General features: G+C 54.3%; 1 protein-coding gene across 28 annotated transcripts in view; it reads left to right on the top strand.

The window, feature by feature from the left end:
- The window catches only part of BCOR (BCL6 corepressor), a 114283-nt gene that overhangs the window by 77730 nt on the left and 11139 nt on the right, over positions 1-25414 (top strand). For 9 of the 28 annotated variants that reach the window (XM_072744607.1, XM_072744612.1, XM_072744608.1 and 6 more), the window contains exons 2-8: positions 11889-12014; positions 13358-13436; positions 14368-17211; positions 17929-17982; positions 18461-18647; positions 24454-24714; positions 25166-25408. In XM_072744607.1, coding sequence (XP_072600708.1) covers positions 11929-12014; positions 13358-13436; positions 14368-17211; positions 17929-17982; positions 18461-18647; positions 24454-24714; positions 25166-25408 — 3754 coding nt within the window. In that variant the 5' untranslated portion in view covers positions 11889-11928. Of the gene's footprint in view, positions 1-11888; positions 12015-13357; positions 13437-14367; positions 17212-17928; positions 17983-18460; positions 18648-24453; positions 24715-25063; positions 25409-25414 lie in introns of all 28 variants that reach the window. The other 19 variants (XM_072744594.1, XM_072744593.1, XM_072744596.1 and 16 more) reach the window with 3 other exon arrangements.

The following is a 25414-nucleotide window of genomic DNA, read 5'->3' as shown; positions in this document are numbered from 1 at the left end:
TGGCGGGGAGCCAGGGGCGGGCGGCCGGGCGGCCGGGCGGCGGGGGCGTGTTCGGCTGGCTAGCGGGGTGAGGACCCGGCGCCGCCATCGCCTCGATCCCTCCCGCGCCCGAGGCCCCTGCCCGCCCAGTCGCTCCTGGAGCCATTTCGTGCGTCCGGAGCCTCGGCCTCTTGGAGGAGCCACCGGTCCGGGGCCGGAAAGCCTGCCGGGGCAGCTGACTGTCCGGTCCCCCTGCTGAGCGGGAGATGGCCCTGTGGAACCTGGGTCGTCCGGTGTGCCCAGTTCCCGTGTTCCTGGAGCATCCGAAAGCCTGGGGCAGATCTGGAAACGGGTTGGGGCCGACTGGCGATATTAGGCCCGGACACCCCCCCCCCCACACACACACACCCCTTCCTTCTGGGATGAGAAGTTGGGGATATGGGAGATAACTCAGTCCTCGGCTTGTGGCGGGCGTTGGCCTTTTATGGGGACCCCCAGTCCAGGAGGGCCTGACGTCTTGCAAACCACTTACCTCTTAGTTTCTACCCGCACCCTACTTTGGTCCCTAGAGGTTTTTCCTTAAAACCCTAGGAAAGGTAGGTGGAGGCACTCTTTCCAAAAGGGCTTTTGCTCTATCTAGATAATTTGATTTATTGCTTTCTGTGGCAAAACTAGGGTGGCAGGCCCAGACCTAGCACCAAGAGTCAGCACTTTCTGTGGAGACCCGACAGTAGCTAGCGACCCACCTACCCCTGCCTATTCTAGGTTCCTGGAGGAGGGGAAAGTGAGGCTTTGTTGGGAGCCCTGACCTCACACTGGGGTATTCCTGTGTAGGAAGTCACAGGAAATTGGGAAAGACTTCAAGTGGACCAAGAGATTACTGGATGTAGGAGAAATTGGGCTTCGGTTTCCTTGTGAACTAAGGTACATAGGTGTCAAAAGCTCTTATCCTGCCCTCGAGTACTAGAGCTAAGGGAAGCTTTCTGAAATTCTTGAGGATTTTTCAGATGGCACGATTTGACCAGTAATTGGCTCCTCTCCGGAACTCCAGGACTGAGTTTGACCGTGGCCCATTTTTACTAGCTGTGTGACCTTGGGGGCAAGTTATTTATGGCCTCTGAGCCTTGGTAAGTTTCTTCATTTGTAAGACTGGTAATAATTATCCACCTTTAGGATCAAAGGAGACTACTTGGCACATAGTAGGCCCCGAGAATTAGGGACTGCTTTGAATGACTGGTCATGTTCCTTTAGGTTGCTCCATCATTCCTGGCTGCCCCCTAGAGCCCCTGAGACCTGCCTAGGCTAGTGTCAGGGACTGTCGCAAGTTAAATTCGCCTCCGTTGATATCCTTCTGGTCTGCCTTCGTGGGTTCCTCTTTTCTTTTGTTGCAGTTCTTTGCATTCTGTGCTTTAAAGGGTTCCATATGAAAGGGCTTGGATTGCCCCCCCCCCCCCAAGCGGGATCATTATATGGTTAGGAATTGATTCCAGAACCGGGTATCTTGGTGCTTTTTGGCAAGCCTTCTCGTCCTCCTTTCTTGGGAGAGAAGAGCCAGGGGCTGGAAGGGAGAGACCTGGTTGGAAGAGGTGAGGGGCTGGCCTGCTGCAGAGGCCAGAGGTGCTGTGGTTTGTTTGATAGGGATTAAGTCCGGATGTTACGAGGTCTCAGTGTGGTTTTCAATAAAGTCTGCCAGGGATCGCTTCTTTTTTTATATCGATATGTATTTTAAAAAATTACCAGCATGAGAAGAAAACCAGACCTGTATGGATCCAGGCCGGTAGTAAGCTACTGTGATCAGGTTTCCTACTCGACTCCCAGAGGGGAAGTCAGCGTTTGATTGAAGCTACACTTGGTTCTTGACTCTCAGGGGATGCCTGCTCTGAAACAGGAGCCCTCCCCTTCTCTCCTCCTCTCCCCCCTCCTCCTCCCTCTTTTTCCCTTCTTCCCCTAAAAGCCTTTGTGCTGAAAGAGCTTCAGTAGGCACGAATCCCTGGTCCCTCTCTAAAGAATGCCTTCCAGCCTTTGCTGACATTGTTTTGTGAACAGTGGGTTTTACCAGGCCAGCAGTTTTCCCCGCATCTTAGCTCACTACTCTTTTAGAGGTAGAGTGTGGCCAGGATGCGCCTCACTGCCATGATTTCCACACTGCGGAGCCGGGGCCTTGCCTGTAATCTGAAGACACCTTAACCTTTGCCCTGGATGCCCCCAGAGGGGGTGAAGGTGGGGAGAGCAAGGACAGGGGGTCGTTGTTGAGGGTCTGTTTGTTTTCTCCCGCAACAGAGGCAGAAGGTGGAGAGGGGGCGAGTCAGAGCCAGGACAGTCCAGCTTTGGGTCTGATTTAAAACTTGGTCTAATTGGAGAAGCTCTTAGGCACTCAACAGTTCTGCACAAATGCAAACTTGAAATAGCTCTAGGCCTACGTCATTTAGGACAGAATAAATGAAGTACAGAAATGTCCAAACTATGCAAATCCTGGAGTTGTCTGCCCTCCCATAAACACATGACAAGTGCCAAGGCATTTCCAGTCAAAACAGCCGTGGAAACCAGCAGCCTCCATCCTTTGTATTTATTATTTTATTAACAGCATTTTACACAGCAGTTAACAAGCACAACCCTGCCTGCTTTGCGCCGGGGCTCTCGGCAGACCAGGGGGAAAGACTGGATGGATGGCAGTGGGGAGGAGTGGTCTCTACCAGAGACGGCCCGCTGGAGGAATCTCTGCAGATGGGTAAGGAAAAAGTAGCATTTGGGGCTTCTTTCCACTGGCCAGAAAGAGGAGACAGCGAAAGTGAGGGTTTGGAGGAAGAGATCCCCTCTCCCTTCCCAAGAGGAAAGTTGCACAGATGTGGTTATGTCTGGTCTCAGCCGGGATTCCAGAAGGTGACATGGTGTCATTTCAGGATCCTCTCTGCCCATCAGTTCTTGCCAAGTTTCAAAGAATAAGTATTTGTCTGCTATCATGAGTCTATATCCTGGTGGAAAGTTTATAACGAGAAGTAATGCCTTTCTTAAGTCATAAAATGAGCCTTGTATGATTATTTAATTAAAATCTATTTAAGGACCGATTAGGCGTGTAATTTGCACTAATAATGACGATTATGGAAATGTTCGACTTAACCAAAAATCATAAAGGAGACATTTTGATCAGTGGGGCGGCCAGTAAGTATTCAGGGAGTTGGACAATTTTCGAGGCACCAGAGGCACTGGGCCGCGGGCTTCGCAAAGGGCAGAGCCTCCTGGCCCCCTGTGACCCAGCACAGGGAGCGGCAGGCCTCCCTGTCCCCGACCCCAGGCCTTGCTGAGCGTTGAAAGCGACCCTGGGAGTCTGAACAACCTTTCTTCCTAGCTGAGGAAGTGGGGGAGGGGTGCTTCCCCGAGCCACCAGGAGGGGCAAACTCTGGGAGAAGGCTGATAAACCACACAGAAATCCCTGCGACATGGCTGTGCTCTTTTCGCTTTTACAATCAGCGGCGACAAACTGCACGCTGCCTTGGCTAGCCTTGGCTGGAGCCTGGAGGGGTGGGGGAAGAAGGGGGGGTCCCCTTGTTCCGGAGAAACCTGCCAGCTGCTGGGCTTGGTGCGAAGGCAGCGGAGGCAGACACAATGCTGCTGTTGTTGGTTTGATCTCGAACTGTGGATTGTTAGTCTGGCTTTAACTATGTGGTAAGGGGGGAATGTGAAGGCTGTTTACAGCGAGTGCAAATAATGTGACAGCTGTTGGTGCACGAGCAGCGCTGCGCTTACACAAAGCGTGCACTATGCAGGCCCGCGGAGAGCTGCAGAGGTGGCCGCCGCTTTCTGGCCACAGCGTCCTGAGATGAGAGAAAAAGTCGGCAGTGCCGCGCACCGCCCCACGCACCCCTCCTCCCCCAACACACACCTTTCTGGCTCCTGGAATCAGGACGGAGGTGCAGGATGGGTGCGTTGTGTGTCGTGCTTTAGGGGGCTTGTTCTGCAGAGGTGGTGGGAGAAGGCCCACAGGGTCCCAAGTGTCACTGCCCAGAGAGGGGTCTGGCCAGGATCGGCGGAAACAATGTGTTATTAACCAAAGGCTTTCTGGAAGTTGCAGAGTCTGATGGCCCTTGGTCCCCCTCGGAAATGGCTCTGTTACTCAGACAAGTTAGAGTAGAGAGACTGGTGGGTACTGCGTACTGTGCACTCACCACCATTTCCCAGGCTGGAAACGCAAGTGTGTAGGTTCAAGACCCAAAGGGGGTTATATTGGAGTGGGGTAAAAGGGTGCAGTTTGGCTTTTGATTACCCACACCCCTTAACTTTCCCTCCTAAGCCTTCCTATTTCCAAGAGCACATTCGACTTCAGCTGTAGGACACAAAGGCGTGGTTCTGAGGTGTGCTTACAGAGCCACCCACTCTGACTTAATCAACTAGATGCCCACAACCACAGGCCTTCTCTGAGTTCCTAGTTGCCAGCCAGACACTGGGGGGGAGGCGCCAGGGTGGCAAGGAGAGCAGTTGGTGGCAGTAGCCACCCCCTTGGCTGGTCCTGGAGATGACCAGTTGGCCTGAGCAGGTGGGTTCAGGGTGACCAGAGAGGTGGGCCCCGCCTCTGGGCTGTCCTGGGGCAAAATGGGTGTCAGAATCGCTCCCCTCCCCTTCACCTCCCTTGGCCCCCTGGGGTTTGGAGGATCCTTTAGAGCTGATTTGATTCTGTATCTTGTCCTTCTCCGTGATTTTGGTCCCTTGGATGTACAGCCTTCAGGATCTCTGCAAATTGAGTTCATTGCCCCTGGCCCCCCCAGGCCTACCCTCTATGAGTTTTAACGTGGACTTTTATATCCACTTGGGTTCCCCAGTGGGGAGCTGGGAAGATGCTTCTGGAGTGATACATGAACTTCGGTGCCAGTTCTATAAATTGGTCTCTTTTTATGACGTGTGCCATTTTCTGTAGGAATGTTGCTTGCAAAACGAGTTTCGCCTTGGAGGAAAGGCGGAAAGATAAACAAGCCTGTAACGCCAAAACACTGGCAGTCTTTCCCTCCTTCCAGCTCTCTTAAAGCAGCCGGGCTGTATTTCCAGGATTAGACTCGTGCTTGTGAAGAGGGACTCTGGTTGGCTTTTTTTTTTCCCCAAGCAAATGCAAATTAGAGAAAAATAATTTTCTTTCAACGATATGCAATGTATTAGTCACTTGTTATCGTGCTCCGAGGCAGGCCTCATTTGCGCGTCTGCCAGCTCGCTCACATCTGCTCGGCGCTGTTCGGGGCATTTTAACCTTGGCGGTGTCGTGTCTAGTCCCACGGATCAAGGAGGAGTAATTAAGCTCTGAGCAGCGACAAAAATTCCTGGGCCCCCATCTACACCATAGTTGTTCCACAGCTTTGTTTGGGGTGTTCCGAGTTCCAAGAGTGAGTAGCAGACATGGGGTTTCTTTTGTTCCTTGTCAAGAAAGTGGGAGCCCCTCTGCTCCTCTGACCCTCATTCCCCAGCCCTCCCAGAACTCCCAGGCAGTGCACAATCATTTAAGGAACCCCGGTGCAGATCACAGGAGCCCGTGTGCTATGCATCTTTTATGCATAAAAAGTTCCTTTGTGCTTCCTGTGTACTCACGATCGCTGTTGTTGATAGCCTTACCATGTAGCCTGTTCCTTTGGCGGGGGGTGGGGTGGGGGTGGCTCGTGAACTGTGGTTTTATTCCTACAAAACCCTGGTGGAGATGGCAGTGCATTGACACCCTCTCTGGAGTTGTGAAAAGGCTCGTTTATTCTGGGTTTGCCCCCAGGTTGTATAGACTCCCAAGTGGCAATCCAGCCCTGTTGGGATTATCCCTAAGGGGGTGTGAGGCTGGGGGTGGGGTAGGGGAGAATAAGGGAGGAAGGGTGATTCATTGCATTCAACCTAGGTTTCCTGTCCTGGGCTGCCTCCTGTTGAGGGACACCGACTTCCAAATAGGCCCTCTCTTGCCCATGTGGTGGTGTGTGGCATAACCGTGAAAGAAAGTGAAAGGAACAAAACCCCAAGGCTGTGGCCTGCATCGGTGTCGGGGGAGAAGGGGAAGTGTCCCAATGTTGGTCCAACAGCTGACCCTGCGTGTGTGTGTGGGGGGGGTGGACCTCCAGTCTGCTCAGAAGGAGCCTAGGAGGAATGGCCAGGAGGAGGGTGTCTGCATGCGCCCACCCAAAGTTCCTTTTTGTCAAAGATTCAACGGCGGGGTTCGGTCAGGGGGAACCCCGAAGGAGCACGCGGGCCGCAGGGCCCGAGGGGTTAATTGGGGTCAGGGGACTGGGTGATTGCGGAGGTCCGGCCGCGTCCCGGAGAGAGCGGGAGTTCCTGGAACGCTGGGCGGGGGCGCGTCGCGAGGGTGTGGGCGTGTGCCGTGGGGCGGCCCCGCGTGGGGACCTCGGTGGAGGAGCCGCGAGGAGGGGCAGGCGAGCCCGGAGCAGCACGGGTGTGTGTGGTGGGAGAGAAAATCCCTTTGTTGCCGACCGATCGCGCTCGGGCTGAGGCGGGGGAGGGGGCGCCCTTCCCCCTGCTCGCCCTCACTGCCGCCGCCGCCGCCGAGGGCCAAGTTCACCCCCGACCTACCCGAGTGGCTCTGCTCTGACCCAGGCGCCCTGGGAGGAGGCAGGGAAGGTTCTGGTTGCTCGAAAGGTTAGGGCCGCTCGAGTTTCCCTTCCCATCCTCCATCCTCCTCGCTCCCTCTCCCATCCAGCTTGGTGTGTTACTAATGCAAAACTTGGGGCGTGGGTGGGGACGCCCCCGGAGGCGATGGCCGTGGCTTGGAGTGTGCCAAGAGACAGCGCCTGGGCAGGCTGGATCACTCCTCCCAAACCCCCACCCACCCCCTCCAACACCCTTGGAGGGCTGGCTGACCAGGCTCAGTCACACCCCTGGAAGCCTGTGGGACGACCGGATGCGCGCTGTGGGGGGGAGCCAGTCTCGGTCCGCTTCACCCTGCTGCTCCACCCGCCCCCCCCCAAAAAGCAGCCCAGGAGGACCCGCCCCCAACAGTGCACATCCGGGAGAGCGTTTTCCTCTCATCATCTACCCCCACACAGCCCCCCTCCCCCCATCCTAAAATAGGAACTTCTTCACCCCTCCCTTCCTTGACACCAGGAGAGAAGTGCTGCTGTGCGTGACTCAGTCTGCTCTTGGAGCAGCCCCAGGAAGGGCTCCCGCGGGGTTCGCTTTGGGCTTTGATGAAATCCACACAACTCTGCTGAAGGTCACCCCTCCCTGGCCTGGCCCCCTCTGTGTCCCTGCTTCAGCCTTCCCAACGCCACAAAGAAACTACGCGACCGTTCTCGGGTTGTCACACGGTATGCTCTGTGGCATCAGATGCTGTTTAATGGGGTTAAACGTGGCCTGTACTAAGCATTGCCAGGCAAAACTCAAGTCCATAGTGCAGTTTAATCCTCTGGAAAATGCGGTGCCAAATATTTACAGATGAGGGGAGCAGGGTTGAAGAGGTTCGGCCACCTGCCCAGAGACACACTGCTGGTGAGGGTGGGAGCTGGGAGGCTGTGGTGGTAATCAGGTTCTCGCATGCCCTCCGCAAAGAAGTGGCTGTGATGGGAGGGAGGCCCCTTCCCCGAAGAGGTCCCCAACACATACTACACACACACTGGGCCAGCCTTCCCAATGCCAGCTCTGCCTTCTGAGCTGGAAGCTCGCCCCCCCCCACCTGTCCAGGCCTTCTTGACCATTGCCTGGATAACTGCCTGATGGGGGCAAGGGGTGGCAGTTGAGAGAGACCCAAGGAAGGGGCACCTCACCATTGGCGCTCGCGTGGTGCAGGGGAGCTGGGATGGTTTGATGGTGTTGCTTTCCATTTTGTTGGTGAACTTGACAAGTGTGATGTGCAGGCTTGAATGGAGCACCTCCTCAAGGGCAGAGGCAGTACAGGTGGCCTGGTGCCAGGAGGAGCCCAGCGGATAGTTCAGGAGGGGTGCCAAGAGTGGTCTGGTGCTGCCTCCCGTCCCCTTGCTCCTCCCAGCCTCTGAAGTCTACAACCCGCTGTCTGTTGTCTGCCAGGGTAGATCGCCTGTAAAGAAAACCCAAACAGCCGTCTCCTTTTCCTCAGTGCATAACGATGTCCTCATGGCAGGAATGGGTGGCGGTGGTGGCAGCGGCGGGTGCTACTTCTGGACCCATGTGCTCCTTGTGTCCTGTCAGAGGCTTGGCAGTGCCCCTTCTCAGAGGTGACAGCTCCTAATTTTGGTCCCTCTGACCTCTTTCTGCCAGTCAGGCCCTTTCCTCGGTGTTCAAGCCAAGCCTAGTACTCTAAGCATAACCCTTGGCTCCCAGAGCAGATAACTGCCCACGTCTGTTGAGGGAGACGCAAGCTCTCTTGTGCCTTCAGTTACTGCCAGTTCAAGAGCTGGAGTCCACTCTGGGGGTGTGTGGGTGTGCACGTGTGTGTGTGCACGTGTGTGTGCGCATTTTGCCAGCCAGATCTCTCCCCAGAACTGGGTGTTCCAGCAGGCAACCACTACAATTCCTGGTCTGTTCTTTAGAAACCAGACACTCCTCAGTCTCCCTGCCTGACCCTTTCCTCTCAGCCACCTTCCCCTTCCCTCTCCATCCCCATCCTGCATCCTTGGCCCCTTTCTCTCCATTCACGGAAAAAGGGTTAAACCCCATCGCCAAGGTGCAGCTTAGCAGCTAACATGGAAACAGGTTGGTGCTTGTAAAGTGCTTTTCTTGAGTGACTTCACACATCTTGGCACTTCTAGCCTGCATGTGGAAGCGCGGGGGGGGGGGGGGGGGCAGTTGGTGCCCGCGGAGAAATAAAGGCAAACAAGCCTCTCAGAGCCGCAAAGTGCCTGCTCTGTTTGTCATCTAAATCACATTATTTGTCCTCTCCACCGTGGCCTTAGGGTCAGCGAAGTCAGTTTTGAAGCACTTTCTCTTAGAGTTCAAAAAAAGACCCCAACTATTTCAACAGCCCCTTCTGGAAGTGGAGTGGGATGAGCATCGCTGTATCTCCGCCCCTCGGGCTCTTTGTGTTTCTTACCCAAAAGCCCCCCCCCCCTTAGTTCCACATCCCGTAGGGGGGGGGGAGGGGAGGTCCCCAGGCTGGCGTCCCGGCGGGGTGGGCGGGGTGGACGCAGCATGGCCTCAGCAGAGGATGTACCTGCTGGGGATCCGGGCTCCTCTGGAGCACGCTGGCACCCTGGAGAAGGGGCTCCCTGCAGGCCGGGCCATTGCTCACCAACCGTTCCCACTTAGCTCCATCTTTGCCCAGGAACCTGAAGAGTTAAAAGTCTTTAGCTTGTTGCAATGAAATTATGGCTGGCAGTGGCGCCGCTGTTTGTTCAACAGACCTCCACTTTTAAACAGTTCACAAAAAGTTCATGGGGCAGCTAAAGATTGTGTGTGTGTGTGTGTGTGTGTGTGTGTGTAGTCAGCAGGATGCAACAATGTACCTCTCCCTCCCTTGTTTCTTCTCGCACAGCCTCTTCCCTCTCCCCCACCCCCAATACTCCATCTGACCCTGTGCCTGCGAAGCCACTTCATGCTGCTGCCTGTGTCACCTAAGTGTGCGGCATTAATGTTGAAAAGCCCACAGGAAGAGCCCTGCAGTGGTGGTGGGGAGCTTGAGGGCACCCAGGGCTCCCAGGTGTCTTGCATCACATTCACCCTTGTGTCCAGGGAAGGGGGCCGCTGGCCCTTTGCAGGGGTGGGGGAGTAGGAAGGGGGCAAAGTGGGATGATGGATCCTGTTTCCTCAGTCAGGTGCTCAGAGGTCCTTGTCACCAGGCAGCTAGCGAAGGAGGTGGGTCTGTGGCAGCTTGTGGAAGGCCAGGTCACTTCGGGGACAGCAGAAGATTGAAGTTTCCTAGGCGTGCGCGCCGCGCGCGTACGTGCACACACACACACACACACACACCCCTTTTCATTCCCTCATCCTTTTCCTAGGGGTGCTTGATCAACCCTTTGGTTCCTGGTGTAATTTCTGCGTTTCCTTGTGGCACGTAGTGAGGGGATGGCCTGGTGCAGTCCCACTGCTGCCGCTGAGGACCAGGACGCTTGCATCAAGCAGTGTTGCTCCACTGTCCACATTGGGCCACCCAGAATGTCTTCCTTTTGTTAGAAGGGGCGGCAGGGGTGAGGGAGGGGACAGTCCCTTGAATGTGCCTTGTGGTCATCTGTGCACTAGTGGTGGCCTTCTCTCCCACCCCCAACTTGATTTGTATGTTTGGAGGAAGGAAGAGAAGCCCAGAGCCCCCACAGAACCTTCTTCAAGACCCCAGTTGGTCTTTTTGCGGCACTGGGGCTAGCCCATCGGAAAGAGAAAGAAAGAGGCGCTTCCTCCAGAAGGTGCTCCTTCAGAATCCCACCAGGCCTGCTGCAACTGCAGATTTTCTGCCTCTTCCTCCTCCTCGTCCTCCTCGCAGCCGTCGTCGTCCTCCTCCTCCTCCTCTTCCAGCTTCATTGTTGGGCTCTAACTCCGTGCCGTGTGTCTGTGTGTGTGGCTCTTGATTAACAGACGGTGTTCTATGTATAGGGGGCCAACAAGGATACTGGTGGACAAAAGACCTAGTTAGGACAAAGAAAGGCTGAAGGATAGACCAGCCTAGCTTTTGGATTTGGGTCTCCCAGGTGCTCCCCCAACCGCCGCCCTCAGTCACTCTCAGAGTTCCCGTACCTGGTGCCTCCACCCCACCGACCTGGCAGTCTGCTCCCTGTGCTCGAGTGTAAAAGCAAGCATTTGCATATTTTTCCCTGCTAACAAAGGAAATGTGTCGACTTAGGGAACATTTGGGCTTTCGGAAACTATGTGGGTGGGTGTGTGAGGGAGGAGAAAGAAAAGTTCCCCCGATGATCTGCACACTACTGACTTCACACTCCCCGTTTGGGTCCCCGCATAAAGATGCCCCGCCAGCCCGGCCCGGACAAGGGAGATGTGTTTGTGCGCGGGGAATTGCCGAGGGCCATCGGTCCCAGGCATTAAAGGCTCCCCTACTTATTAACCCAGCATTTAACAGCAGGATATGGGCTGAAGCGCAGTCAAAAGAAACGGCTCAACCTCCAAAGAGCAATTAAAATCCTGCACGAGGATAAATCACGCGCCGTGATAATCCTGTTAATAAAATGCAGCTTGTCCTGACCCTTCACTCATGCAGCAAACTAGAATGTGATGTGGGGGGGGGGGGGGCAGCGAAGGTAAGGAAGGCCGGGGAGAGGTGCTCTCCCCTCCTCTGCCTGGGCAGCCTCCCCCTCCCCGGACAAGGAAAATGCGTGGCTTTTGCCTGCTCCCAGCCTGCCAGTGGCTTGTAGCCCTGCAGCCTGGGCTGCTAAGACTTCTGCACTCACTAATGATTTCTTGTCCCCAGCGAGCAGGCGTCATGGAATTACTCAACCGCTTCCCTCTGTAGCTCTCCCAGGCCAAACCACCCAGGCAAAACCACCCGGGGTTCAGCGCCTAATCTAATCTAGGGCTGAGTGGGGTGATTCACCAGCCCACCGACTTTTTTAACCCTCGATCTTTTAAGTAGCCCACACCACAACCCCGGAGACGCATCGTAGTTTGGGTTGCCACACCTGACCCTTGTACCTTCCACCACCTCTGGTCCTCTGAGACCCCAGAAGAACCTGCATATGGCTCCCTGGGATGCAGTGCCATAAACTGCCAAGCGTGTTCCCCAAAGGCTGGGAAAGGAGAAGGTGGGCGGGTGGGCAGGCAGGGGCAGCCGGGGGTGGCAGTGCGATGTGTGCAGTAGCGTGGATGGTGTGGTATATGGTTCTTTAACACCTCCCCGCCGGCAAGGAAGCTGCGGGCACCCCTTGTACCCTTCGGGTCAGGTGTGTTCCTTCACTCCTGGACATCTGTAGAACATTGGGTACAGTCTGCCTTCTGTATGAATTACCTAGAAAGAGGGCCTCTCTGGTTCCCTGTTTGGCTCTTCTTTATTCAACCTCCTGGGATTTTTTTTTTTTTTTAAACAGACTAGACTCTTGAAGAAAAGCTGCCATCCAAGAAGACGACATGCTTTCAGCAACCCCCCTGTATGGGAACGTTCACAGCTGGATGAACAGCGAGAGGGTCCGCATGTGTGGGATCAACGAAGACAGGTGAATGTGCTGTCTGGCTGAGGCCTGGGGAGAGGGGGTGGGTGCCCCCGGTCCCGCCCCACCCCCACCCCATGCTCCAGAGCAGAGCCCCGGCTGAAGCCCCCCTCACCTTCTCACAGCCAGAGTAGGCCCAAACCGGGTGGGGGAGAATGATCTCCCGCCTAGCTGCCGGCCCTTGATTTACAGTTTTAACAGGCAACCCGGCTCAGCGAAGCATTGCCGCCCTTTAAAAGATTAGCCCCTAAAGCGGCCTTTCAGTGCACTTTCGTCCTTAATTTATTATTTCATATTTATGAAGGAGAATTAATCCCAGTCTATATGCTGCTTTAACTCTAAATGTCAGGAGTGTGGGCCCAGGTGGATCGGCATTCGATGTGCTTTTAAAACAAATAGTTTGCTCAGTAATAAATGGGGAGATGGCCACCCCTTCCTTCATTTAAGCCCCAGGTTTCTTGGTGTCCTCTGCTGCCTATTCTGGCAAGGGCCTCGGCTCCTGGTCTCAGTTGCCTGGCAGCTCTGGTAGGCTCCCTAATCAGTAATTTTGGAGTGTGGGGTAGAGGCAGCTAAGCAGTAGATGATTGAAGCCGCTCTTCGGGGTATCCGCTGCTGCTTGTCAGCGATTTTATCCTGGGGATTTGGAAGTTGGCACTGAGCGCTTTCTTTATCGATGCTGTCTGATAACAAGTCCCAGGGCAGCCGCAGCAGCCTGGCACAGATGTGCAGCTTTCTCTGGAGCCTGGAGCAGCTGACATTTGTATGATATTCGTGTGTATCCCCCGTCATTTTGATAAAGGCAGTCAAATATGGCTTCATTATCACCATGGCAACCACTTTTGTAGAACATGGTACCTAACTTTGTTTGGGGAAAAGTTTTGAAAGCCTGCCCTCGTGAGGAGCATGGAAGTGACTCATGCGCCCAGCCCACAGACTCCAGCCTGTGTCTCCACCTCGGTCTTTGGCCTTCGTACTCCCCTGATGTCAGTCCTCACGTAAAGCATCTCAGGAGGGTCTGCTAGGAGGGCAGAGCTCAGATTGGCCTCCTTGGCCTCTCTAGAGAAAACATGGCACAGGATGTTCATTTCTGTGGCGTCTGGTTTTGGGAGACGTTTGTGATTTTCACGTCCCCCTCGCTCTGAGTCCTGCCTTTCCTTTGTTTTCTCCCAACCCAGCTGAAGCACAATGTGGGAACAACTCTCAACAGGGGCCCACTGGGGAGGAGTTGTTCCGGTAAGGGCAGTTTGAGACATGGAGGTGTTAGAAATTGGTCTGTTCTGGGGTGATCTGGGAAAGGTGGATCAAGTGAGGAATGCTTTCACAAAGTTTGGCATATCCTTTTTAACTAGGAAAATTCCTGTGAATGATGGTGACGCTTCAAAGGCCAGACTGGAACTAAGGGAAGAAAATCCCTTGAACCACAACGTGGTAAGAGACTCATGGCTTCTGTGACTATCAGTGATCTGTAATCCATCCTGTCGCTCAAGGGCCTTTGGGGGGCAGGGCAGGGGCAGGGCCAAGTAGGCTGCTGCTTTTTTGCAGGACCAGGCCCTTACCCCTGCTCTCCTTGGCCCCACACTCCTTTTCACACGCTGCCCATTTATGTCCAAGTCCCACAGTGACTGCTAGAATACGTGCCTCCTTTTTTCTAGAAAGCCACATGCTGCCTCCCATGTCCCCTGGAGTTGGGTAAATTTCCAGCCTCCCAATAGACCCTAAGGGTTTCCTTTTCCAGGAAAATAGGAAACACTGACCCATCTTCAGACAGCAGGGAGAGGAAGTCAAAAGACACAACCAGAGTTTGACCCGTGGCCTCTTCTATTGATCTAGAAATGAGACAGCTAAAGTTCTCCTTTCCTGATGGTCCATCCCACTGAAGATTGTTTCTTGTTATGTTAAATAGTAACGCTTCCCCACCTCCAGGGGGAAAAAAAACCCTAGTGAGCACCCCCTCCCCCAAACCTAATGGGCCTGGGAGGTTCAGGTCCCTACCCCATGAGGTTGGTGCTGGGAGTAGTGGAGCTGGTGTCATCTCTGCAGCAGAGAATTTTTGCTGAGAAGGTGAATTTTCCAGAGTTAATAGATGACTGAATTTAATGTATGGGCCCCAAGTCTAAAGGGATCAACCTTTTACAGGCTTTCAGGATACTAGTTGAACCGAGGTGAGAAGGCAGGCAGCAGAGGCTTTTGGATAAGTGGGCAGGGGACCTGGGCCCCTGTGGAGTCTACCTTTTTAACCCTTTCTGTTCAGATGTTGAGGCTGATGTCACATTGAACTAGTTAGAGGTTTCTCTTTGGGATGGGCCCTGCCTCCTTGAAGGAGCGTCTCGAGTAACACCTGTGTTCTTCTTCTGCAAAGGTGGATGCCACTACGGCCCATCGGATCGATGGCTTGGCCGCGCTGAGCATGGACCGCACTGGCCTGATTCGGGAAGGGCTGCGCGTCCCTGGGAACATCGTGTATTCTAGCTTGTGTGGACTGGGCTCGGAGAAAAGTCGGGAGGCCGCCACGAGCACTCTAGGTGGTCTTGGGTTCTCTTCCGAGAGAAATCCAGAAATGCAGTTCAAACCGAACACACCTGAGACGGTGGAGGCTTCCGCTGTCTCTGGAAAAGCCCCGAATGGCTTCAGTGCTATCTATAAAACGCCACCTGGAATACAAAAAAGTGCTGTACCCACAGCAGAAACACTGGGCTTGGACAGGCCTGCCAGCGACAAACAGAGCCCTCTCAACATCAATGGTGCTAGTTACCTGCGGCTGCCCTGGGTCAATCCTTACATGGAGGGTGCCACGCCAGCCATCTACCCTTTCCTCGACTCACCAAATAAGTATTCACTGAACATGTACAAGGCCTTGCTACCTCAGCAGTCCTACAGCTTGGCCCAGCCGCTGTATTCCCCAGTCTGCACCAACGGGGAGCGCTTTCTCTACCTGCCGCCACCTCACTACGTCAGTCCCCACATCCCGTCCTCCCTGGCTTCACCCATGAGGCTCTCAACACCTTCGGCCTCCCCAGCCATCCCCCCTCTGGTCCACTGCGCAGACAAAAGCCTGCCCTGGAAGATGGGCGTCAGTCCTGGGAACCCCGTCGATTCCCACGCCTACCCCCACATCCAGAACAGTAAGCAGCCTAGGGTGCCCTCTGCTAAGGCAGTCACCAGTGGCCTGCCCGGGGACACGGCTCTCCTATTGCCTCCTTCACCTCGGCCTTCACCCCGGGTCCACCTTCCTTCCCAGCCTGCTGCAGACACCTACTCGGAATTTCACAAGCACTACGCCAGGATCTCCACCTCGCCCTCCGTCACCCTGTCAAAGCCATACATGACGGTGAGCAGCGAGTTCCCGTCAGCCAGGCTCTCCAACGGCAAGTATCCCAAGGGCCCGGAAGGGGCTGAGAGTGGCCCGCCAGTTCCCGGGCATGCCCGGAAAGCAGCAGGACAGGACAGGAAAGACGGTGGCTCGCCTCCTCTGTTGGAGAAGCAGACAGTTACCAAAGACGTTACTGATAAGCCCCTGGACTTGTCTGCGAAAGTGGTGGATGTAGACGCTTCCAAAGCGGACCACATGAAAAAGATGGCTCCCACGGTCCTCGTTCACAGCAGAGCTGGAAGCGGCCTCGTGCTCTCCGGCAGTGAGATTCCAAAAGAAACACTATCTCCTCCCGGAAACGGCTGTGCTATCTATAGATCTGAGATCATCAGCACGGCGCCCTCGTCCTGGGTGGTGCCCGGGCCAAGCCCTAACGAAGAGAACAATGGCAAAAGCATGCCACTGAAAAACAAGGCCTTGGACTGGGCTATACCGCAGCAGCGCAGTTCATCGTGTCCCCGCATGGGCGGCACGGACGCCGTGGTCACAAATGTCTCGGGCTCCGTGTCGAGCGCTGGCCGCCCGGCCTCGGCGTCGCCGGCCCCCAATGCCAACGCAGATGGCTGCAAGACCAGCAGGAGCTCCATGGACACCACGCCGTCGGTCATTCAGCACGTGGGCCAGCCCCCGACCACGCCCGCCAAGCACAGCGGCGGCACCAGCAGCAAGGGCGCCAAAGCTGGCAACCCGGAGCCCAGCTTCAAAGCCAACGAGAATGGCCTTCCGCCGAGCTCCATATTTCTATCTCCAAACGAGGCGTTTAGGTCCCCGCCGATCCCCTACCCCAGGAGTTACCTCCCTTACCCGGCTCCCGAGGGCATCGCTATAAGCCCCCTCTCCCTACACGGCAAAGGACCCGTCTACCCTCACCCGGTTTTGCTGCCCAACGGCAGTCTCTTTCCCGGGCACCTGGCCCCGAAGCCTGGACTGCCGTACGGGCTGCCCACGGGCCGGCCGGAGTTTGTGACCTACCAGGACGCGCTGGGGTTGGGCATGGTGCATCCCATGTTGATACCTCACACGCCCATTGAGATGACTAAGGAGGAAAAGCCGGAGAGGAGGTCCCGCTCCCACGAGCGAACCCGCTACGAGGACCCGACCCTCCGGAACCGCTTTTCCGAGATGCTGGAGGCTAGCAGCGCCAAGCTGCACCCAGAGGTCCCTGGCGACAAGAACCTAAAGCCGAGCCCTGGCTGGAACCAAGGGAAAACTGTCGTCAAGAGCGACAAACTTGTCTACGTAGACCTCCTCCGGGAAGAGGCAGACGGGAAAACAGACGCCAGCGTGGCCAAGGCGGGCTTCGTGGCCGAGAGCGTGGGCCCGAGCACTGAGCCCACCAAGCCCCCGGCCGACCCGGCCTTGCAGCCGCACCGCGATTTCGTTGCCCTGCGAGAGGAGCTGGGGCGCATCAGTGACTTCCACGAAGCTTACGCTTTCAAACAGGCCCCGGGCCAGCCAGTCTTCACCTTGAGCAAGGAGAGCGTTCCGGCCGGAACCAGCAAGGAGAACCTGGGGATGCCAGTCTCCACTCCGTTCCTGGAGCCAACTCTGGGGAGCGACGGCCCGGCTGTAACTTTTGGTAAAACCCAGGAGGATCCCAAACCATTTTGTGTGGGCAGTGCCCCACCGAGCGTGGATGTCACCCCCACCTATACCAAAGATGGAGCCGATGAGGCAGAGTCCAATGATGGCAAAGTTCTGAAACCGAAGCCATCTAAGCTGGCAAAGAGAATCGCAAATTCCGCTGGTTACGTGGGTGACCGGTTCAAGTGTGTCACTACGGAACTGTATGCAGATTCCAGCCAGCTCAGCCGGGAGCAGCGAGCCTTGCAGGTGAGCCACCCCCCCGCCCAGCCCACCACCCCCACCCACCCCCGAATTTCAGTGACTTTGCCAGTTGTCAGTTCTTTTTTTTATTTTTTATTTTTTTTATTTTTTAATGTGGAAAGTGGATTGGGGGAAGTATGGTAGGGCAGGGCACCGGGCAGATTTGGTTAACGAAGCTTACGGTCAAGTAAATGTAATGAAATGTGTCCGGTACGGGGACGTGAGTGGTAGCACTTAGGAGGTTCATGTGTCTGGATACTTGAAGTTAAATTCTGTAGATACTGAGAGAACTCCACTCAGATGCTGCTAACAGAAGTATTAATGATTGCAAAGGACAGCTAAAGACTGCATGACGTTTACCTATCAGTTGCTTTGATTTCTCTGCCATTACTGTACGTTAACGAATAATACCTAGCAGTGCTGCTTAGAATGCCTTACGTGATACTTGGTGGAGGTGTGTAGCAGCCGCATGTCTGTGGGATTCGTGCAATTTTTTTTTTCACCAAAAAAAAGAAAAAGAGCTCGCTTAAAGGGATAGTCTGTATTTAACTTGCTAGTGAATGATAGATGTTGTGTAGGAATTTCCTTAAGATATTTTACTTTTAATTAAAAGATAAATAAAGCCAAATTGTGTTGCAATGTTAAGAAAAAAATTGGTTTATGCTTATAAAAATGGATGAAGTTATCTAAATGATCCATTGAGTGCCCATTTTAATTACATAGATGGAAGGATTACAAGAGGACAGTATTTTATGTCTACCCGCTGCTTACTGTGAGGTCAGTTCTTCAAATTTTTATTACTAGAATCTTACATAAACCTTTTGAGTTAAATTTCATTTCCAAATATACGAAGGGAAGTTTGTGGGCCATAGTCGTCTTTATTCATTGTGCATTTTGTTTTCTTTTCTGTTGTGTTTTTGTTTTGTTTTCTTTGCGTTGTGTTTTTGTTTTGTTTTTATTTACCTTCAAAAGAGAATGTCTCTGTGCCATGGTGTATGTATGGATATACATACACAGTGCATATATATCTATATACGTATGGCTTTATAAGTAAAGAATGTGTGATTACTTACGTATAGCTACTCTTACATTTTTATCTATTACATTTTAAAATATCTCAGTTGTATCATAAATTGTGGTTGGTTTTGGGCAAACTTTTCTTTGAAACTATTTTCCTTTAAGGTAAGGCAAACGAAATAGCTTTTATGGTAAGGTGTTGTGTTTTTTTTTTTCCCCGTCTCCGTTCTCTTTCTAGCGTGCAATGATGCGCTTCTCAGAGCTGGAGATGAAAGAGAGAGAAGGTGGCCACCCAACAACCAAAGACTCCGAGGTGTGCAAATTCAGCCCTGCCGACTGGGAAAGGTTGAAAGGAAATCAGGACAAAAAGCCAAAGTCAGTCGCCCTGGAAGAGGCCATTGCCGACCAGAATGACAATGAGAGATGTAAGTAACCCCAAGCAGCTTATGTGTGGTGGTGCACTGCTGAGAGTGGGGGGGGGGGGGGCACAGCTCCCAGAGCTGAGGGAGGCTATGGGAAGCAACTCTGCTGCTCTAGCTCTATGGCCAGTGGGCTGCTGAGAGAAACAGTCCGCTGTTGCCCTCTGAGGAGTGAAGAGCCGGTTGTCCATTTGAATGTGGTGGCATCCAGGGATGAGGCACCCATGCGAGATTATTTCCTGGGACATATCTCCTTTCCTAGGGAAACACCGGTTCTATAGTTAGTAACAGTCTGATACGATAGAAGCAGCATAATGGCAGCAGGAGACAGAAACGCGGCGTGTGTATTGTGTTCTGTTTCATAGCGGGTACAGATACGATTCCCTGCCCTTCCCTTCCTTTTTGTAGCAGTGGAATGATACTTCCAGCCAGAGGCACTCGCCACCCACCACGATGATGGTCACCCATGGAATGGAGGCTGCGGGTAGTCTCCCTCCAAAGGCAGAGGTTTTGCTGAAATGGGATAGAGGATGATGAGGGCACCACAGAGATAAGATCATGATGTTCTGTGGCAGGTCCGTTGGCCTTCATCAGATGTTGACCGCACGATCTGAGGATGTGGTAGAAACAAGGGGGTTTTTCCCACCGGACAGAGGTTGTATTGTGCCTGGGAGGCAAAACGGCAAGGAAGCTATTGCTTTTCTCAAGTCACTCATTGGGCCCAGCAGCTGGTCACCCACTGCAGTGTGACTTGCTCAAAGGGATTGGCCAGAGACGCCCCTGGCCAATAGGATGTGTGGGTAGCAAGTGGAGCAGGTGTTTCTCCTCGTTTCTTACATATGCAGGCACGAGGCCCGCAGCCCACTCTAGACCTTGGAACCCTCACTGGTGGTGGTGTTAGGGCATCTGGCTGAATGTCAAGGGGACAGTGGGTGCAGGATCCTCCTGACACAGGACAGTAGGGGTGGGAGGTGAATTTTTGAGATGTTGGATGTCACAGGTTTGGTGTCTCCCGTGTGCACCTACTTAGTTCATCAGTGCCCGAAGGAGTTTGGGGAGAACTTGTCCCAGACAGGGCGCTTCTGACTCCCTGGAGCACAGCCCTCTCCTCCCTCCACCCCCCAGTCAGCTTTGGGGTCAAAGGCCTGTGGCTGGTTTCTGGATAGGCCTCACCAGGACCAGTCTGTTTTACTGAAGTCTCAAAAGAAGGGAGTTTTTGTTGCTGGTCAGTGGTGGGGACGCTGATGTACCTGGAATAATAAAGATTTGCCTATGTTTCCACGCGGGGGGGGGGGGGGTGAAGGGGGGCATTGATAGGGGAGCATGGAGGGTCTGAGCTGCTCTTGGGTAAAGCAGCAAAGAATGCCTTCCTCCTTCCAGATGCTCAGTCTGGGCAGCTCTTTCTTTCCCGGACTTGCCCCTAAGCCCAGCTGTTGGGGAAGTCTCCGGGAGACCGGGTAGATGTGGGCCAAACCAAGTTAGTGGGTAGGTGCCTCTCTGGCAAGAGGGAACGGGGGAGATAGGCCAGAGGAAGGGAGCAGGAAGCTAGCCAGCCTGGAGTCTCCTCACCCTTTGTCTGGCTTTTCAGTAACGTGGCCGGACCCAGGGTGGCTCCTGCTCTTCATATCTCACTCACCCTGGCCTTCCCAGGGAAGTTTGTGTCCTCCCCATCTTTCCTGCTGAACCTGGAGTTGAACGCTCAGTCTAGGCAACGGAGAGCAGAGCCCAGATGACTCTGAAAGGCTTCTGTTCTCTGCTGCCCTGAGTCCCTCCAGGCTCAGACCAACGGGCTCACTTTTAAAGACCTGGTGGGGGCAGGGGGCGCAACGAAGGAGGCGGGGCACCATCCCCAACCTTCTGGGGACTCGTGGCTTGTGGTTGGTCTAGAGAAGCCATTGTCCTTGCTGTCACCTCCTCATCCAGAGGATGGTAGGTGCTGGATCCATTCTGCTGCAAATTAACGGGCCTTCTGGTCCTTTTGGCCCTCATGTCTTGTACCCATGTGGGCTCGGGCCCTGCTCCACGTTGGTTCTCCTCACGGGTGTCCACATGGCAGAGAGCCAAGCTGAGCACGTGGCAGCTGGGGTAGGGATGTGTGTGGGGGGGGCAGGGGCGACAAAGAGGGCACAGGATGCCTTCCAGATGCCTTCCCTCTTCCAAGGCAGCCCTCCACTCCGGTAGCCCCCAGGAGCTTGTGAGATGGCAGGTGCCTCCTGCGTGGCCCCGGCTGCCCAGGCATGGGTGCATCTTGTTGGGAGGGGCTGGCCTAAGAGCAAATGGAGTCAAAAACACGGTCAGGATTTTCATTTGCTCTTTATGGTAGTAGGGGTGGCTGGATTAAGTTTTAATTTTAGAAGTCTGACAGATGCCTCAGGAGACTTCTCAAACTTGGAAGTTTGTTAATAGGGGAACCATCAGTGGCCTTTTGAAGGTGGGGAGGGACAAGGAGATAATTGGCCGCACCCTGAGAGTGATGGTCTCTCTTGCCAGCCACTTGACTGGGACAGACCCAGGACCTGCTCAGTGGCAGTGCCTGGGCAGGACCTGGAAGAAGCTTCAGTCAAGGGGCTTTTCACGAAACTTCTCTTTCTCGGGCTGAGCACCTGTGTGTTGGTAAACTATGTTGAGTCTGGTAGAGGGCAGGAGCTTCCACAAAGTTAGCCTTTGCTGGAGGTGCTGTAGTTCCGTGCAGAGGAGGGAATTTCCGTTCTGGGGAACCCTCCCATCTTGTTTTGGGCTCACGGGAGGGGGGCTGACAGTGGGGAGGGTGCTTTGTTGCCACGGTGACATTTACATGTCACCATGGCAAGGTTTCTGTGAGGCGGTACAGTGGCACAACTGAGATAAACTATGGGATATATGTGCTGTGAGTCACGGGACCTCGCTGCAGGGAGCAAGTGGTAAGCCACCCAACACAGCCACATTCACATCTGCTTAGGTCCAGTGACCAAGAACACATGCCTTCCCACTCGTAGAAGGGTTCCCTGTAGCAGTGATGGTAGACCTGGTGGTTAGGACCCCTGTGTATCTAGCTCTCCGTCTCCTTTGCTTCCAAGGGCATTCCTGGGAGTTGTGGCTAGAATAGCTTCATCGACGAGCTCTGGGTCAGGTGTGTGACATGGAATCTGCCCCCCTAGCCGTGGCCGTGTGTATCTCAGGCAGTCATGATGGGTGCTCTTGAGAATTATTACTGGCCCGTGTAAGGTTGTGCTAGTGTGAGGCCTTGGGGTGAGGCCGGCCTTCACTGAGTTGAATTGGGATCTTGGCCTGGAGAGCCTCGAGAGTTGTGGAGAGGATAGATGTACCTAGCCTGGGGAGAGGTTGTCAAGCAGATTTTACCAGGGGGTGGAAAGGCTCTTGTCCACTTGGGGGAGAAGGGGCTGTCATTCAGCCAGGAACAGGGAGACAGGTCTCCAGTCACTGCTTGCTGACATGGCGAGAGGCCAGGTAGGCGGGATAGAAATGAGCTGCACTGTTGGAAGTTTGCAGGCAGGGCAAAAACTTGTGAGAAGCCTCCCTGAGCAAGATGTGTGTCTTGAAAAGAACTGGGGCTGTTACCGATACAGGTAGTTGTGAGACTCGCAGCCAGAGTGTAAAATGTGGAAGTGACATCTGAAGCACTGGGGTGGAGAGTGGCTTAACTGATCAGGGTGCATGTCGGGTGTGAGCCGAGGTGGCCAGGGCCCCAGGCCGGCTAAGCCACTGCCTGGTTGTGATCCCTAGAAGGTGCCCATCATCTCCCAGTTACCCCTGCTTTCCAGTCACCTGGTTTGAACCATCTTTCCTACCTAAGGTGTGGGGAGAGGGATGACACATATACTGAACTGACTTTAAAATTAGCACGCGGTGGCTCTGAAAGCTAGCTGATCCCCAGCACCTCCCACGGGGCTTTCTGGATGGGCCGACCAGAGACGTCAATTGGTGTTAACCAGGAGGGCTCACTTCCTAAAATCTCATGCAATGGGGCTAACATTCAAGCTAGTCTGACAGTCTTGGCATCCGTCCGTTCGTTAGAGTGATTTCTCCAGCCTTTCTCTTAGCTGGGCTCAGCCTGTGTTTATGAAGCCCACCCCAGGAGGCAGCTTGCAGTAATATTCCCACTTTACAGCTGAAGGGAGCCGAGTTGTAAAGTAGCACTGTTACTGCTAGAGCAGTTAAGAGGGTCACAGAGCAGCAGGCATGCAAGGCACAACCTGCCCCGTTTGCGTGCCGTGGCCCAACCCAGGCCGGCGGTCAACCCGGCTGCCACTGAGCTTTTGTGTTGGGACGCTGCGGTGAGGGAAGACCCACATGGTGGGGTCCTTCCACCATTGAGCACACAGGCTAGCCAAGGCCAGGGAGAAGTTCCACACCCCCATCCCCACCCCCCAACTGCTGACCATCACTAAATGGTGGCGATGTCCCCAAGAAAAGGCATATTGGGGCGGGAGTGATGTTTGTTTTTTGGTTTTGGTGGTTTTTTTTTTTTTTCTTTAAGATTTATTTATTTATTCATGAGAGACAGACAGATGCAGAGACACAGGCAGAGGGAGAAACAGGCTCTTCGCAGGAGCCCGATGGGCAGGAGTGATATTCGAAGTGGCCAGGGGTCAGGAGGAAATAGGAGGAGGAATGGGGTCAGCATATGAAGAGTGTGTTTGTGACTTCATCTGGACATGGACTCGAGCAGTTCTCAGTGTTAACCAAACTACCAAACTCCCACTCCTTAACATCTTGGTGATGGGTATGAAATTATTTGTGTATTAGATGAAAGGTGACCCAAGAAGTCGAACCATTTCTTGGGCCAGGGCACCACCTGTGCATGATGTCAAGCTGAGACGGTTTAAGGAGAGGTCTTAAGTCCCAAGGTGATGCTAGGTTGAGCAGAAGGAGTCCACGTGGCATAGGGAGCTCTGGAGCTAGCAGCTCAGCAACTAAAGGCCTTAGCACAAAACACCCCAACACTGAAAGGGGGCGGAGCCTTGTGTTTGGAAGTCCTCCAGTGCTTGCATGTGAAAGGAAGGCTTGAAAGGGGTGCCACTTAGGTGAACTGGTGTCCCCGTGGGTATGCATGGTGTCATTGAGGTGTCAGGGGTAAAATACGCTTTTTCTCTCCCCAGATGTGAGAGACACACGGGGATGCGTAGTGAATCAGATTGACTTCTTCGAAACTGCCCTTGACCCTTGTCGCGCACACTAGGAAACCTCTCCTTTGGCTTCCCCTAGCTCCTCTTCCAGTTGCCCTTGGGCCCCCAGTTTCTCTGCCTGCCAGCACTCCCTCCCTCCCCAGCCCCCTTTCTTCATGATCTTCCAGTTGACCCAAGGGGACATGGATGCAGTCCCTTCTGCAGATGACATGGAGGAGCTATTTGTTCTTTTTATTACATAGCTTTCCTTTAATTTCAAAATAATACCCTCAGTGAATGTTTCCGAGAGATCTCTTGGGTCAACCCCGGCTTGGTTGGATCTTCCTGCGGGATCACCTGCCCTCCTGCCTGCCCCGCGTGGGAAAGGGCCCCCAGAAGGGACCTAAGCCTCATCGAAGTTGTGGCGATGCCTCATCTTCCGATTCTCCTTGTGCCCAACCATAAGAAGGTAGAGAAAGTGGAGTGTGGCACATGCCTCACTTTCTGCTTTACTTGCTGAAGCTCTTCAGCTGCCCTTCCTTCAGGACCTTCTGTCTTAGTGGGCTTTGTGCCTCTAACGTGCCAGGTGCCCCGGGTCTTCCGGAGAGTGGGCTGTTGGTGGCAGATTACCGTGGGCAGGGAGCTCCTGCCTTCTTGTGGTGACCTTTGGGCCTTCATTCCTTGTGCTACTGTCTTCCCTCCCCCAGGTGAATACAGTGCTGGAAACAAACATGATCCTTTTGAAGCTCCAGAGGAGAAAGATCTTCCTGTGGAGAAATACTTCGTGGACAGGCAGCCTGTGAGTGAGCCTCCCGCTGACCAGGCGGCCGTGGATGTGCCACACAGCCCCACCCTCCGGCTGGACAGAAAGCGCAAAGTCTCAGGTGACAGCACCCACACTGAGACGGCCGTCGAAGAGCTGCCGGAGGACCCTCTGCTGAAAGCCAAGCGGAGACGAGTGTCCAAAGGTGAGCTTGGTCGGCTTCGGCCGCCTGCGCCTGTGGCCAAAGGTGGATGGACACAAGGGGTGCTGCCCACCCCGAGCCGCGGGGCGCCCAGGGGAAGTCCCTAGTGCGGAGCAGTGGAGGTCCCCCATGTCCCGCCCTGGAGCCCCGGGGAAGCCGCTCACGCCTGCCCTGGCCCCAAAGCCAGCTGCAGGAGTCGGAGCCCAAAGATGGCCAAAGATGAATAAGTCCCCTCCCGAGAGACTTGGTGGCCCACCCCTCCCCTCCCCCACCCCCTTAGTGATGTGTAAGACAGATTGTTCCCTCCCCCCCAGGGGGCTTTTTGATTAATTTGTAGTTATTTCTCCATTAGATGACTGGCCTGAGAGGGAAATGACAAACAGTTCCTCTAACCACTTAGAAGAGCCACATTATAGTGAGCTGACCAACCTGAAGGTGTGCATTGAATTAACAGGGCTCCATCCTAAAAAGCAACGCCACTTGCTGCACCTTAGAGAACGCTGGGAGCAGCAGGTGTCGGCAGCAGAGAGCAAACCTGGCCGCCAGGGCAGGAAGGAAGTGACCCAGGCCGCCCAGCCTGAGGTCACCGCCCAGGGCAATAACAGCCCCGAAGAGAAACCCAGCAGGAAAAGGGCCGAGGCCAAAGGCAACAGAAGCTGGTCGGAGGAGTCCCTCAAATCCAGTGACAATGAACAAGGTATGC

This window comes from Vulpes vulpes, chromosome X, assembly GCF_048418805.1.
Source record: "Vulpes vulpes isolate BD-2025 chromosome X, VulVul3, whole genome shotgun sequence".
Lineage (NCBI taxonomy): Eukaryota > Metazoa > Chordata > Mammalia > Carnivora > Canidae > Vulpes > Vulpes vulpes.
Note: the sequence above shows the minus strand (reverse complement) of the source record. Positions and strands in the feature narration are given on the sequence as shown.